At 49.8% G+C, this 15,642-nt stretch overlaps 1 protein-coding gene across 7 annotated transcripts in view; it reads right to left on the reverse strand.

Moving 5' to 3' along the window:
- The window catches only part of SULF2 (sulfatase 2), a 126,092-nt gene that overhangs the window by 89,890 nt on the left and 20,560 nt on the right, over nucleotides 1–15,642 (reverse strand). For all 7 annotated transcript variants that reach the window (XM_019972544.2, XM_070801835.1, XM_070801834.1 and 4 more), the window contains exon 2: nucleotides 7,596–7,865. In XM_019972544.2, coding sequence (XP_019828103.2) covers nucleotides 7,596–7,770 — 175 coding nt within the window. In that variant the 5' untranslated portion in view covers nucleotides 7,771–7,865. The remainder of the gene's footprint in view (nucleotides 1–7,595; nucleotides 7,866–15,642) is intronic.

A 15,642-nucleotide genomic window follows, 5' to 3' on the forward strand; every position in this document is an offset into this window, starting at 1 on the left:
CTGGTATCTCGGAGAGGCTGAGTTGGAAGTTACCACCGATCTGGCGTCCGGAATCTGGGCACACTATCCTAGGCTTCCAGCCATTTGGCTCCTGCAGAGCACCCAAGCCTGCAATTTAGAATTGATTTCTGAATATCAGTCTGCAGCAAGGGTGTGGTTTCCTTGTGTTCACAGATGGAAAGAGGCAAACAAGTGCCTGGCCAGAGGCCCTCCAGAGCAGCTTTCTCAAGTCAAGCTCTCCCACAAGACAGCCCTCCAGGCTGCAGGCTTGCCATTTGCAGGATCACCGGCCCATCTGAGCATCTGGAGAGGGTCTCCGACCCAGGAAAGCACGAACCAGCACATGATCTGCATGTAATTCCCACCCCCACCCCCCATTCCTGGCCCATCCAGGCCGGGGCCTCCCCACTTGAACTTCTGACTCTAAAGGCTGACAGCCTTGGACTCTAGAACTGAGCTCTAGATAGCTTTCCCCATCTCTGTAAATAGACAATCCACTCCCCCCCCCACCCAACCCCCACCAGAGGTTCAGGCCAAAACCTTGGAGTTATGCTGGACTCCTCTCCCACTCCACATCAGATCACTAGCACATCTTGTCAGCGCCATCCTCCAACTCTAGGTGGCATCTGGCCACTTTGCCTACTCTGGTCTGAGCTGCCAGGATCTCGTGCTTGGACCACTGCAGTAGACTTCTGATGGGGTCCATCTCCTGCCTGGACTATTGCAGCAGGCCCCTCACTGCTCTGACTGCACCCCTTCAGTCTATTCTCCATAAAGTAGCCAAAAGGTTAAAATTAACACAGAAGTCACATGATGTCAATGTCCTTCCCTAGTGTCCCTGTCACTTAGAAAGTCACAGCCCTCCCCCCGGTGCAAAGACCCTGCCTAAGCCGCTCTCCCACCACCATCCGTAGCCTCTCAGACCTCACCTCTCCCTGGCTCTTTTGCTCATGCTGGTCTCCCACTGTGGCCATCAGCTGCTCTGTGAGCCTGCCTGGACTGCTTCTGCCTCAGGGCCTTTGCACCCACTGCTCTCTGCCTGGAACGCTCTTCCTGGGGGAATCCCCTTGACTCATATTCCCTAACCTTCTTTATCCAGATACCCCCTTCTCAGTGATGCTGCTCAACATAAAAACCACAACTTTCCCTTTCCCCTCCCCTACTTGCTAACTTCCCCTCCTTGCTGACTTCCCCTCCCCTTTTTACTATCTCATATATAATTGGGTTGGCCAAAAAGTTCATTTGGGTTTTTCCATATGGTGTTCTTAAAAACCCAAATGACTTTTCTTTTTTCCAATCCAATACATATTTTACATATCTTTTAAATGAACTCTTAGCCTAGAATGTAAGCTCCCTGAGAGAAGAGGTTCTGCCTATTTCGTTGGCTGCTGGATTTGCTTGGCACACTCCAGGTGCTCAATACACATCTCATGAATGGATGAGTCTGGTCCGCCCTTTGGGTACCTGGCTTGAGAGAGAGCCCTACGAGGGAGCTGTGGGCATCTTCTGGATTTGACAGCACTCCAGCCATTCCGCCCGCTTCTGGCGCCAGCTCTTGACATTCTTTTTTAGGGCATCACCCCTACCTTCCTCTCCCAGTCTTCGTGGCTCATGTGAGGGCTGGCCCCATCCCTGGGGCTCCAGGATATTAAGTCCTCACCAAGAAGGTTAGATTCATAGATCATCTTCCTCCAGATGAGTAAACAGAAGCACAGAGAAGTCAAGTAACTTCCTCAAGGCCACACAGTCAGCAGCAGAATGAGAGTCTGAACCCGGCTGTTTCATTAGAGAGTTCTTATCTTTACGTCTCTATTGGAGTATTTTCATTGAAAGATATTATGAGAGACAAAGGCTTCTTCTGAACGGTGAACATCTGATCTGCAGTTCCTGTAGTCATGAGTGCCACACCCGAAACCAGCAAACTGACGAGGTCTCTGAAGGCACTTGCTCCTACCTGGTGTGGATCCCCAAGAAAATGGGCAGCGAAGCATCAATGCCTGATATTTGCAGCCCGACTGTTTCCATAACCCTCAGACCCAAGAGTTACTGCCAGGTGCTGTCCATATAAGCAAGGCCCCAACATTCAAAACCTGTGATCAGACTCCAGAAAATTTTTCTCTTTTCCAGTCACCATCCTGCTGATTAGGTCAAGGAGAAAGTCTCAGGGAGGGGCTACTTCCTCTTGAACTCCTTTCTCAAAACTGCCCATCACCTTTTATAACAAAGCCATCCTGGCCTCAGCCCCATGGGAGGCAGCATCTTGCCGAAATATAAAAACACTGCTGTTCTTATTAGACTTGGTTTTGCAGTGACCTTTTCCTGCAGGCAGTGAATACTAGTTTTTCATGTACAGTCATAATTAAAGCTTCCTTTTCAAATAATACTTAAGCTTCAAAGAGTAAGTCCAGTTCAAGTAATAGAACAGACGGCTCTGGGATATTGCAAATATTCTCTTGCTCCAGGCAAGGACCGTGTCCAACTCATCTTGGTGTCTCAGAGCCTGTCCCGGCCCTGGAGGCTCACCAAGGGTTTGTCTGGATTGAATTAAACCAGAAACCCAGGCGGATTCCACCGGTTTCAAAGCCTATTTGAAGGACACCATGCAAATGAGACCTTGGCTTCCGTATGTTTCTCCCTGTTCTACTCTCCTGGTGAAGATGGCAGCCAAGACTGTACCGATCTCCAAGAGTCATCCAAACACAGGGACTGTCCCCCAAAATATATGGATAGTGGAGACCACTTTCTGACCAATATGTCCTAGAACCTGGCCCCCTGGCAATGGACACTTCCTAGTGACCACTCAGGGAGGCACGTCAAATGCATGTAGGGAAAAAGGAAAGAAAAAAATCAAGATCCAGCACCCCCCTTGCAATCAGTTCAGAGGCAGGAAGAGCCCCTCTTCTGTGCTGTGTCCCATACCAGATCTCTCATCCAGACCCTAATTAGGATGGACGGCTCTTCTCCGCCCCGGGACTGGAAGAAAGCCTGGAATTATCTTAGTCGAGAAGGCTCCAGCCCCGAGAACTGTCAGAACTGCCGCCTGGATGAGCAGAAAATAGCAGATGATAAATTTTTTAGGACCACCCTCCGCGTGCCAGTTGTTGCTGACTGTGAGATAATGTGCTGGCCTTTTGGGGAGCATGCATTATTGATCTGGGTCTGTCTGGTGGTTTATAAAAAGCACACCCTCCCCCCACCACCACCTTGCCATCATCCCTCACCCCCTGAAAGCAGCACAGCCTCCTCCAAACGCTGCTGGAGGGACTGGCTCCTTCATGGAAGGGAAGACCGATCTGGGCAAGTGGGTGCTAAGGGAGGAAATTGACAGATGTCACTGAGCACGAGGGCTCCAAACCCACTGCATCCACTTCCTGGAATTTATCTTTCAGAAATCCTCGCTCGCCGATGCAAAGATACATGTATAAAAATGTTCTTGAGGACGTTGCTGGCGGTCCAGTGGTTAAGAATCCGGCTTCCAGTGCAGGGGACATGGGTTCGATCCCTGGTCAGCGAACTAAGATCCCACATGCTGGGGGGGCAACGAAGCCTGTGTGCCGCAACTACGAGCCTGTGTGCTCTAGAGCCCACACGCCCCAACTAGAGAGAAGCCCGTGGGGAACCACAAAAGTCCCGCATGCCACGCCTAAGACCTGACACAGCAAATAAATAAGCGAATATTAAAAAAACATTTTCCTTTGACAACAGTATTGGTAACAGTGAAAGCTACTGACAAACACACCCCCAATCTAGAAACCACTCAATAGCCATCCCAAAGATGGGTTAAGTAGAGTTGTGGTTAAGACCATAGGCCCTGGGTTCAAATCTTATTTGGCCACATCCTAGTTGTGTGGCCTTGGACTAGTGACTTAGTTTCTCTAGGCTTCAGTCTCTGCATTCAAAGGAACAGGAGCGATCTAGGCATTTTAAGTTCGCCCTGGTTTTCTGCGCTTTCCTCTCTCCACATCCTCATCATGCCCGAAGCACCTTTCCTTATATCTGCATGTGCTTTGTTTGAGAGTCACAGGTGCAAACCTACAATCGGATTCTGACATGAGACTTAGATCACGCAGCTGCAGCAAAAATTCAGTGCTCCTAAGAGTGGATGTTCAATCATTAGCCTTGGTTCAGGTCAAAAATCTAGGATCCCCTTTTATCCTCAGCCCCCCTCCCATCCACCCATGCACGTCTTCCAGATTCACCGTTCCTGCCCTGGTCCCAGCTCCCATCCTCACCTGCCCCGGTATGGTCCTGTCCTTCTACCAGCACCTAATTTCAACTAACAGCCAGAGGGATCCTACTGGAACCTAAGTCAGGTCACAGCCCTCCCTTGTGTCTATTCCACTACAAATAAACCTCAAAATCATCACCGTGACGACAAGGTCCCACACAACCTGGCCTCATCTCTCGCCACTTACACCCCAGCTCTCACCATTCCAGCTCACAGGCCTTCTTTCTGTCCTGACCCACCGAGCTCATTTCTGTCTTTGCCTTTCCTGTTCTCTCCAGCTGGAGGGATCCTCCCCCAGCCCCTCTCCTCCCAGCACAGTGCACTTAATCAATATCTATTGAATGCATGAATAAGCGTCCGGGGAGTCTTGAATTCTCAAGCATAACTCTGATGAAGACAGCTTGAGGGACCCCACGAGGCATGACCAAGGTGCGCTGAGGTCAGGTGCTGCCTGTGAGTGCTCTTTGCAGAATTCTGCCAGAAACAAAACTCACGGCCCCATGGCCACATTCTATAGGCTCCCCACGGTTATCAAATTTGGCTCATGCTAAATGCTGCTGGGGAGCTGTTCAGTCACTAAGTCGTCTCCAACTCTTTGAGACCAAGTGGACTACAGCATGCCAGGCTCCTCTGTCCTCCACTATCTCCCTGAGTTTGCTCAGATTCATGTCTATTGGGTCAGTGATGCTATCTAACCATCTCATCCTCTGCTGCCCCCTTCTCCTTTTGCCTTCCATCTTTCCCAACATCAGGGTCTTTTCCAGTGAGTCAGCTCTTTGCATCAGGTGGCCAAAGTAGCGGAGCTTCAGCATCAGTCCTTCCAATGAATATTCAGGGTTAATTTCCTTTAGGATTGATTGGTTTGAGAAACAGGTATCCTATGCGTCAAACTGTCAATAAAAGCCTTAGGCTATGATTGCTTCTGGCTGCAAATTGTTTTTGCACCAATCAACTCGCTGAGAAAGATCTATACTTGTGATCATTAATACAAATCATTAAAAAGGAGTGGCTTGGATGCATATAAATCACCTTTTCTTGGTGCTTAAAAGACTGATTTCAAAAAGGGTGTAGATTTGCATTGGGATCATCACCACAATCTTATGTTTGACTGCAAAGGCTTTTCTGGTCAACCTTTAAGTTTGTTGCCCCCGACAATATTGAGTTTCCCTTTGACAGTGGACAGAAGCTAAAAGCCCACCCCTCGCCTGGTCAACTGTGGCGCTCCTCAGCACAACCCCTGGGAGCCTTCACAATCTGGCCCCCTTCCTTCTCTCCAGGGTCATGTTATGACCCTTCCCCAGGCTCTGGCCACATCTGTCTCCTTGGTCCTGCCTCAGGGCCTTTGCACACGCTGTACCCTGTGCTTGGAAGGCTTTGCCCCAGATTTTCACAGTACAAGGTAGTATTGACTACCATGTCTATCATCATCACTGTTAGTAAGAGGGGGAAATCCAATTTATAGGACAAGGAAAACGCACAGGGGCTTGTATGCTGTGTCGTACGGCAGACACACGTGGCTACTGAGCACTGGAAAGGGGGCTGGTCCTGAGCTGTCCTCTAGGTGTACTTGCCAGATTTCAAAAGCAATAAAAAAATATAAACTATGCCAGAAGACTCTTGAGAGTCCCTTGGACTGTAAGGAGATCCAACCAGTCCATTCTGAAGGAGATCAGCCCTGGGATTTCTTTGGAAGGAATGATGCTAAAGCTGAAACTCCAGTACTTTGGCCACCTCATGCGAAGAGTTGACTCATTGGAAAAGACTCTGATGCTGGGAGGGATTGGGGGCAAGAGGAGAAGGGGATGACAGAGGATGAGATGGCTGGATGGCATCACTGACTCAATGGATGTGAGTCTCGGTGAACTCCGGGAATTGGTGATGGACAAGGAGGCCTGGCGTGCTGCGATTCATGGGGTCACAAAGAGTTGGACACGACTGAGCGACTGATCTGATCTGATGCCATTAATGATGTTTTTATATTGATTACATGTTAAGATGACAATAAATTAGATATATTGGGTCTTTAAAAAATTAATTTCCCCAGCTTTTTACTTTTTTTCTAAAAAAAAAAAAGTGTAGCCACTAGGAAATTTAGAATTACTTATGTGATTTGCATTTGTGCCTCACTTGATAGATCTCAAGGGTAGCGCTGTGTGGGGTTTAATGTGGAGAAATGGAAATGGTAAAATCAGTGAATTCGAAGGGGGAGAAGACACAAGTAAAGGAGAAACGGGGCTGACGCTGAGAGACACCCCCAAAGGTGAGCGGGACATGTAAGTGGAATTTGACCCCAGGAGCAGAAGGTCCAGCTGGTTGACTCTGGGGGCCTCACTCCTGGTGGCCTCATGGATGGAGACTTCTCATGTGAGTGAAAATGTGGTGAGAGGTGCCTCATGAAGATGAAGGTGTCCAGCTGGGTGGAGGAGCCCAGGGACTCGCTTAGGAGGGGGAGGGAGGTGGCCAGGAGGGTTTACACAGTGAAGCAAGGACACGACCGGGGGAGCGGGGGGCTGTGTGAGGGATCAGGGAGGGCATCCTGCTGTAAACGAGCGCCATCTCGGCAAGGGCCCTCCTCCTCACCTGCTCTACCTGGACCAGAGGGGAAACAGTTCAGGATGAGAGGCGACCGTCCCCACCCTCCTAAGCCACCACCCCGGAAACTGAGTCAGGTCACTAGCAATAGCGGCCACCCTCCCTTTCCCGAGATGCCACCAAGGAAGGCTGAGCCCGCCCTTCCTTGGGTTAAGACTGGTGCCACCTGTTAAGATGGGCGGAACAGGGGTGCACATTTGCAGGGGTGTGTGCACACACACACGCTGCCCAGGCTGGCTCCCCCTTTTTGTTCAGCATCAGCTCAAGTATCACCTCCTCTGAGAGGCGCCCCCTGATTACTAATCCAAAGTAGAATTCACCGCAAGCCAGAATCCTCTACAGTTACCCCAGAATGTTTCTCCTTTCTTGAAATTACCTTCCGTATGAACTAGCAATGACCTTGATTATCTGTCTCCTGCATTCCATGAGACAAGAGACGATGCCTGCCTCATTCATTACTGAAGTTCCAGGTCCTAGAATGTGGCCTGGAATGTGGTAGGTTCTCAGTAGAAATTGGACAAGTCATCAACTGGTCTTAACATCTCTTTTCCTTAGGACTTTGGAGGAATCTAGAAATGGTTCTCATTAGGAAAACGTTGGAGGCCCCTAACCTTGAGAACCCAGCTATGCATCCCCGTGTGCAGGGCCACCCCTGGGACTCGGTTCAGTCCATTAGATGTGAACTCTGCAGGGTCAACCTGAGCATCTGCTTAAGGGGTCGAGACCCGGCACGGCGAGCCTGGGGGATGCCGCCTGCCAGCAGCTGGGCGCTTACCGAGCTCCACGTCCTGGTCGTCCGTCAGTACCAGGATGATGTTGGGACGAATGTTTCTGCGATCCCTCTGAAACCTGCCTTTCAGGCGGTGGTGGGACAGGAAGGCCGCACTTCCGTCCAGTAGAGAGAAGACTGCTGCAGAGAGCAAGCAAAGCAGGATGCCGGCGGGGGCCATGTTACGTTTCCGCGGATTCCCTTGCTTCTGGAGGGATGCAGGAGTCTGGAGCTGTGCTCCGCGGATTTGTTTCTCTTCCCTCTCTACTCACGGACCTAGAGGAAGAGGAAGCGAGTTAGGCCACAGGTTGCATGATGGTATCTTCGATGGCTTCTGGCAGGGGCGGCGAGAACTTCTTTGATCAGTGATAGCTACAGCGGAGCAAACACCCAATTCGGTTAAAGTTGCAAGAAAAGTTATTTGCAACTGGCTCAGGCTTTCCTGGCTGGCAGGAAAGCCTCCGGACACCACTTCTGCAGACAGCATCCCTCCCCTGGACTCAGCCATCCTCTGGATATGTCTGTGTGAGCCCAGGTCCCAAGTCAGGTAGTCGGCCTGCCTCCCAACCCTCCGACCAACACAAGAGAAATCACTCCACAGTGAAAGGAAAGGAAAAAGCCTGGGAGAGCAGAAATTTCTGGTCATCTCTTCTCTGCCAGCGCCAAGTGCCACAGAGGATGCAGAGATGAGCGGATGCACCCCCAGCTCTCAGGTACGTGTGATTCGGGGAGACAGGTCTGGACCAGCCAGGCTGATCTGTGGGCTAGGCGACTCTGTATTTCAGTCTTAGCTCCATCACTCACCAGCTGGGTCTCCCCATCAACAAGCCAGTAAGGAACCTCAGTTTCCCCATGAATAAAACGGGGATATATGACTGTTGAAGAACTCAACCCAAGGTGGGGGGTGTTCACAAAGGTCCCCTGTCAGTAGGTCCTGTGATGGGGTAAGATGTCCATATTGGTTTTAAGTTGCAAAACAAAATGACAGCAGAGAAAGCTGAGAGCTCAACAGCGGAGGGAAGAGAAGCGTCAAGTCCCCTGTGACCCTGGTCAGCCCCTTGACTCAGGACAGATGGGGTCACCAGCAAAGGGCGGGAGAAGGAAGGCGGGGTGGCTAACCTGGTCTCAGGCAGGTCTCAGGTCTCGCTCTGCTCTTTGCTCTCTGCAGTCTTTTTTTTTTTTTTTTTTTTTACTTCTTGAGGAAATGAGCCTTCAACTCCTGTCCAGATATAGACCTTTTGGTCTCATCTATTTAAAACGAGGGAAAGAGCGAACAAGCAGACGTGTTGGGAGGAAACCAAGCTTGTCGGCCTGAGTCACCGTCCCCATGACCTTGAAGGACTCCTTCTGCCCCTGCTGTCACTGGGAACCCTGCCTCGCCCCAAGCCAGAGCTCAGGGAACTCATCGAGGACGCCAGGGTCCTCAGCAGGGGGTGTGTGGTCTGTGTGACCCCACCTGGGGATGGCACCAGCTGCCTATGAGGAATCCCACTTCCTCCCCAACCTGCTGTTCCCACCTCCATCCTCTCAGAGGCAGCCAGCAGGGTCTTCCTAAAATTCAGATCCAAACATGCAACTCACAAGGCCTGGGTAAGGCGAGACCAGGGAGGTTCTCAGGCTCCAGGTCTGAAGGGGCTCTCACTCTAGGTGAGCAGGTGTAAGATGATCAGCTAACCTTAGTCCCAGCCCTGTCACTCACCCATTCAGACCCTCCCCTGGCTTCTCAGGGCTCAAGGTACAATATGCAAACTCCCAACAAGCCTTATGGGGTTGGGGCAGTGGGGGGCGTCCAGCCCTGCCCACCTCTCCCCCTTCCTCCCAATTGCTCTCAGACGCATGGCTTTTTTCTGTCACTCAGACAAGACTTTGCCTTCCAATGTGGGGGCTGCAGGTTCAATTGCTGGTCTGCGAGCTAAGATCCCACATGCATCCCGGCCAAAAAACCAAAACATAAAACAGAAGCAATATTTGTAACAAATTCAGTAAAGACTTTAAAAATGGTCCACATCAAAAGAATCCTTTAAAAAAAAAAAAGGCATAAGCACAGTATTTAGAAAAAGAAAACTTTCTACCCAAGGATAAATAAAACAGCCGCATCCCTTCCCTGTAGAACTAACCACACAAAGTCAAAGAGAGCAGAAATCGGGCTGCCCCATCTAACAGCTTCTGGTTCACATTTAATGCTCTAAGCTGAGCCCTGGGCTGGCGGCTCCCACATCTGCACTGTCTCTGCGGGAAATTAGCAGGTGTTGAAAGGCGACAAAGCACATTAGCACCATCGGGAGACTTTCTGCTGGAGGTAATGGGAGGCTTGAGAGGGTTCAAAGGAGACACGCGGAAGATTCTAGTGGTCCTTGAATTACCCCGGATCATGGGAGGGGGTCCTCGAATCATGTTATCAGTCCATGTCCCACCCCCTTTCAGGAAACAAAGAAGACTGCTTTGTGCTTTGCACTTGAAATGTGCTCTTGACTGGTACCCCAGTTGGGCCACTAAAATGGACATTCACAAAGCAAGCAGGGAAGCCTGGCGCGCTGCAGTCCATGGGATCGCGAAGAGTCAGACACGACTTGATGACTGAACAACAGCGAAAGCAAGCAACCCAATCACAAAATGGGCACAAGACCTATATAGACATTTCTCCAAAGAAGACATACAGATGGCCAAGAGGCACATCAAAGGGTGCGTCGAGTCGCTAATTATCAGAGAAATGCAAATCAAAACTACAATGAGGTATCACTTCATGCTTTTCAGAACGGCCATCATCAAAAATCTACAAAAATTAAATGCTGGAGAGGGCATGGAAAAAAGGGAACCCTCCTGCACTGTTGGTGGGGATGTAATGTTGCACCACTGTGGAAACAGTATGGAAGTTCCTTAAAACCTTAAAAAAGAGTTACCATATGATCCAGCAATCCTGCTCCAGGACATACACTTGGACAAAACTATAATTTAAAAAGATACACGCATTCTATGTTCATAGCATCACTGTTCACAATAGCCAAGACATGGGAACCACCTAAATGTCCATCGACAAATGAATGGATAAAAAAGATGTGGGATATATTATACCATGCAATACTACTCAGTCACAAAAGAGGAGGAAGTAATGCCACTTGCAGCAGCAAGGATGAACCTAAAGACTGTCACACTGAGTGAAGCAAGTCAGAGAAAGATGATGATCATTTGGTATCACTTAACGTGGAATGTAGAAAACTGATACAAATGACCTTATTTACAAAACAGAAGCAGAGTCACAGACATAGAAAACAAACTTATGGTTACCCAAGGGGAAATGGGAGGGGTTAGGGACACATTAGGGGTGTGGAATTAACAGATACACACCGCTATACATGAAATAAACAACAAGGGTTTACTCTATAGAACAGGGAACTATATTCAGGATCTTGTTACAACCTATAGTGGAAAAGAATCTGAAGCTGTACACCTGAAACTAACACAATATTATAAATCAACTACAGTTAAATTTAAAAAATGCACATTTATGTTCCTTCAGATGGACAATGAATGATAATAGGGAGAGAATTTCTAAGGGAAGCCCTACAAACAGCAACTCTCATTTTACGCATATCAACTTGTTTAATAAGCATATATGCCCATCAGTATTATACCCATTTTATGGATGAACAAGCTGAGGCACAGAGAATTATGATGAAAACACTCTCCCATGATCGTATGGCCAAACAAGGGGGCAGAGATGGGGTTCAAACCCAGTCTGGCTGGAGTCAGCAGCTCAACAAGAACCTCCTGGAAGTAGATTTCTGGGTAACTTTCTAAAGGTCTCCCAACCTCAGTTTCCTCACTTGCCTCTGAAGCAGCAGGAGGCCAGGTGCCCTTGGAGGGTCTTTTTGGCTCTGGGCCTGTGATACGGAGGAACAGGGGGCCTGGACCAGACGGGGGGTGGAGCTGGGGGATACGGTTGGCTGGACTCTTCCTGGGACCCTTAGGCTGTTCCTCTCTGCTCCCGGGCAGCTCTAACCTTCCAGCCAGGATGCTGATCCTCTGGATGGGAGTCAAAACTCCACGACCAGAGATCAGAGAATAACAGGAGCTAATTACTTCATCAGCTCAAGTCATCAGTAGGTCGATTTTTGATGAATTCCCCCAGCTCCCACTTCCCCTGGCCTGGGGCCAGCCCCTCTCTGGATGCTGGAGAAATCAATTAAAATGACGCAAGGGATTCTGCCTCCATTTTTCTCCTTCTTAGTAAAGATTCAGAGAAGCTGAAGTGAGAGCATATCTGGTGAATCTGCGCAACCCTAGCTGAGTGACACTTTGTCCATCCCTCGGACCCTTCTGCTTATTCCCACCAGCTGGGTTCCCTTCCTGCTCTTTGTCCTGTGTCTTCCTCACAGAACTTGGCAAAGCCAAATCGGCCCAAGAAGACATCACTGGAAAAGCCGAATGCCCTGAGTGTTCAGAAACAGCACTCCTGCTTCTGGATTTATCTGATTTGCAGAGAGGAGCAGGTCTCAGTATCATAGCTTTGGGCCCTCATGCGGGCCTGTCCGGGAAGACCCACATGGCTATTTTCCTCTGAGGATCCCCAAACTCAACAAGAATGGCTGAGAGGAGTTCGGGAGCAGTCGGGCAGCCCAGGGAGAGGCAGCGGGAGAGGAAGAAGCAGGCAGAAGTGGAAGCAGGAGTTGATGGGACAGGAGGTGAGAAGAAAGGAGACTGGGATGTGGAGATCCCCAGAGCCCCTGGCTCAGACCTGGGTCCCGCCTACGTGGTCCAGAGAGCCAGACCGCGTATGTCTCCCTTCACTCACTCTACAAATAAGTATTTAGGGTTACGTGGTAGGGTAACCCTGTCTGGGTTATGACAGCCTCATTTGTTTCCCTGCTTCCACACTCAGCTCCTTCTATCAAGCAGGCAGAAGGATCCTGTTAAAGACAAAATTTGCCTTCTTCCACAGCAGAGCCCTCCAGGGCTCCCATCTCATGCCAAATAAAACTCCCAAGCTCTTCAAAAGGCCTAGAAGACCCTGTGCCTTCTGTCCATCCCCTTCGGACCTCATCACCTCCCCCCCCCACCCTTGCCCACTTGGCTCTGGTCACTTGGCACCTGTGCTGCTCCTTGCCCAAGCCAGGCATGTCCCCACCCCAGGGCCTTTGAATGTGCTGTCCTCGCTGCCCAGAGCCTTCATTCAGATCTCTTCATTGCCTAAGCCAGGCATGTCCCCACCCCAGGGCCTTTGAATGTGCTGTCCTCGCTGCCCAGAGCCTTCATTCAGATCTCTTCATGGCCCTTTCCTCACCTCCTTCAGGTCTTTGCTCAAATTTCACCTCTACAGGTTAAAACAGAAAGCTCTTCCCTCCCTAGGAGCGCCTACCACCTCTGACAGCTACATATTTTACTTATTTTTTTGTCAGTCTCCCCCACAAGAATGTCAGTTCTTTGATGGTATGGATTCTGGTCAGCTTTGTTCACATCTGTACCATTAGTCACTCAGTCGTGTCTGACTCTATGACCCCATGAACTATAGCCTGCCAGGCTCCTTTGTCCATGGAATTCTCCAGGCAAAAACACTGGAGTGGATAGCCATTCCCTTCTCCAAGGAATCATCCCAACCCAGGGATTGAACTCAGGCCTCCTGCATTGCAGTCAGATTCTTTACCATCTGAGCCACCAGGGAAACTCAGGTGGGGGCATTGATCACTCCCTTTTTCTGCTTATGTGCAGTTTGAACATAGGCTAGACCATGTGACCCAAGTGGAGCCAGTCAGCACATTCCATCTCTTTAGTTCCAATGATTGGCCCAGAGACACACACGTGATCCAAGCCTGGCCAATGAGAGAGAAGTAGGAAACAGCAGGGTGGATACCGAGAGCTGGAAAGGGGTAAGCCCAGCCCAGCTACCAACTGGAGCCTGAGAGAGGATGCTGGTGTTGGTGGGCTAAACCAAGTAGCACCTTGGAGCCAGTTACAGGTTCAAACAAGTGCCCTTTGTTGCTTAAGCTGATCTGAATTGGGGCTGTCATTTGCAACAGGAAATGCCCAGATCAACACAGTAAATCCCTAAAAGAATAATGAGGAAAAATGAGGAAGAATTACAATTAAATTTTAATTATTTCATTCTGCTTATTGCAGAACTCGGCCAATACTAAACACTTTTCCTGTGTTAACTCAGGACACCTTTCAACAACGCTGCTGCTAAGTCACTTCAGTCATGTTTGACTCTGTGGGACCCCATAGACGGCAGCCCACCAGGCTCCCCCGTCCCTGGGATTCTCCAGGCAAGAACACTGGAGTGGGTTGCCATTTCCTTCTCCAATGCGTGAAAGTGAAAAGTGAAGGTGAAGCTACTCAGTCATGTCCGACTCTTCACGACCCCATGGACTGCAGCCTACCAGGCTCCTCCGTCCATGGGATTTTCAGGCCAGAGTACTGGAATGGGGTGCCATTGCCTTATCCATCAACAACGTTAGGATGCTCCAATTGTGGGTGAGGAAGCTGAGGGCATGGAGAGGTTCGAGAACTTTTCCAAGGTCGTGCTGCTTGGATGCTGAATATTATCCCTTGACTGACCCCCTCCCCGTCTCCTGTCCTCTCTTCCCTGTGCCCCAGGAGGTTCACTCGGCTGGAGCACGTCAATGAGCTCTGTGCTAAAGGAAATGCTGCCCAGAGAAGGGAGGATGGGAGGAGAGAAAGGCCTGGGTAATTTCCAGTTATCTTCCCTGTCCAGTTGCTATGAACGGAGCATATCCCTCATTACTCTACTGAAGGCCACGGCTCCTGTGGGTGGCCCTTGCCAGGTTCCAGCGAATGCCCCCCACTGTCCCCTAGCCCCAGAGATCTGTATTATTCATTTTACATCTCTGTGGGAGGCACCATCTATTTCCTGCAGGGCACCTGTGCTGATAAAGCAAGCAGATAGTGTGCCCGAGATTTACACCCAGATAGCCTGACCCTAGAGTCCTCTCTTGACTCCTCCGTTTACTTGGAAACTGACATATGATACTAGAAGCTGAGGTTAAGTGTGTTGTAGAAACAGGAAGAGAAAGAGGGAACTGCTGATCTGTGGGCAGGCAGGGATGGCTGCATGGAGTCCTTACAGAGAAATGTTTGAGAAGCCTAAGAGGGACAAAGTTCTGAAAAATCCACAGGATTTGGGTGGACTGTGAAGAAGGCACAGAGGACAGAGTGCCTCAGGCTGGGGAAATAGCTTCAGCAAGTAGCAGGCAGTGTGGGAGGGGTGAGATGTGTGGTCCCAAGCCTTCCAAGCCTAGAAACTGTCTAGACAGAGGCTGACACACACACATCTGGTAGACCCTGCACTCCCCCGGTATCTACCTTTTCTGGGGAGAGGAAGCTTGGCCATCCTTCTCTCCTCTCCAGGGCTGTCAAAGAAAGGACAGGAGCTCCTGCAATCTACAGTCCACAGACTCTCTGTCTCCCTGAGCCAAGTCCAAGGGTCAGGTGGCTCTCTGTAACTGTCCTTGGAATTTCAGCAGGAGGCAGAGAACCAAACCCACAGGACAGGAAATAGAAGGGTCCTTAGAGGATGGAGGGAAAGATCAGGTTTCAAGACAAGAATTCAGGATCTGGAAAGGAAGTTAGGGCGTAAAGAGAACAGCCCAAGAACCCAGTTGCCTGCAGAACTATTCAGGTATCAAGAGACTCTCGAACGCCTGCTCTGTCCCGGGCATAGTTCTTGGCACTGCATATAAAACAGTGGGAAAAAAAGTATCTGCCCTCATGGAGCTGACATTCTAAGGAGTCAACATATCAGAAGCTGGAGTCGAAAGAGTCCAGCGAATGGTGAAAAGTGTCAGAAAACATGATCGGAAATAATGATCAACCACAGGTACTCTTAGAATGGGGTCATGGATTATAGAGCAAGCTCAGAGAAAGTTTAAAAATGATATACTTGAAGTCTTGAGAAGCTGAGCATCAAAGTGTTTTGCATACCACCATATAATTCACACTCAAATATCTGAGCAGAGCCCTTATCAGACCTGAGCCCATCCGAGCCTTCTGAAGGCCCTGCCTCAGTGACCAGCCCAAGAGAGTCATCCAGGCGCTTCGG

This window comes from Bos indicus, chromosome 13 (genome assembly GCF_029378745.1).
Source record: "Bos indicus isolate NIAB-ARS_2022 breed Sahiwal x Tharparkar chromosome 13, NIAB-ARS_B.indTharparkar_mat_pri_1.0, whole genome shotgun sequence".
Classification (NCBI taxonomy): Eukaryota; Metazoa; Chordata; class Mammalia; order Artiodactyla; family Bovidae; genus Bos; species Bos indicus.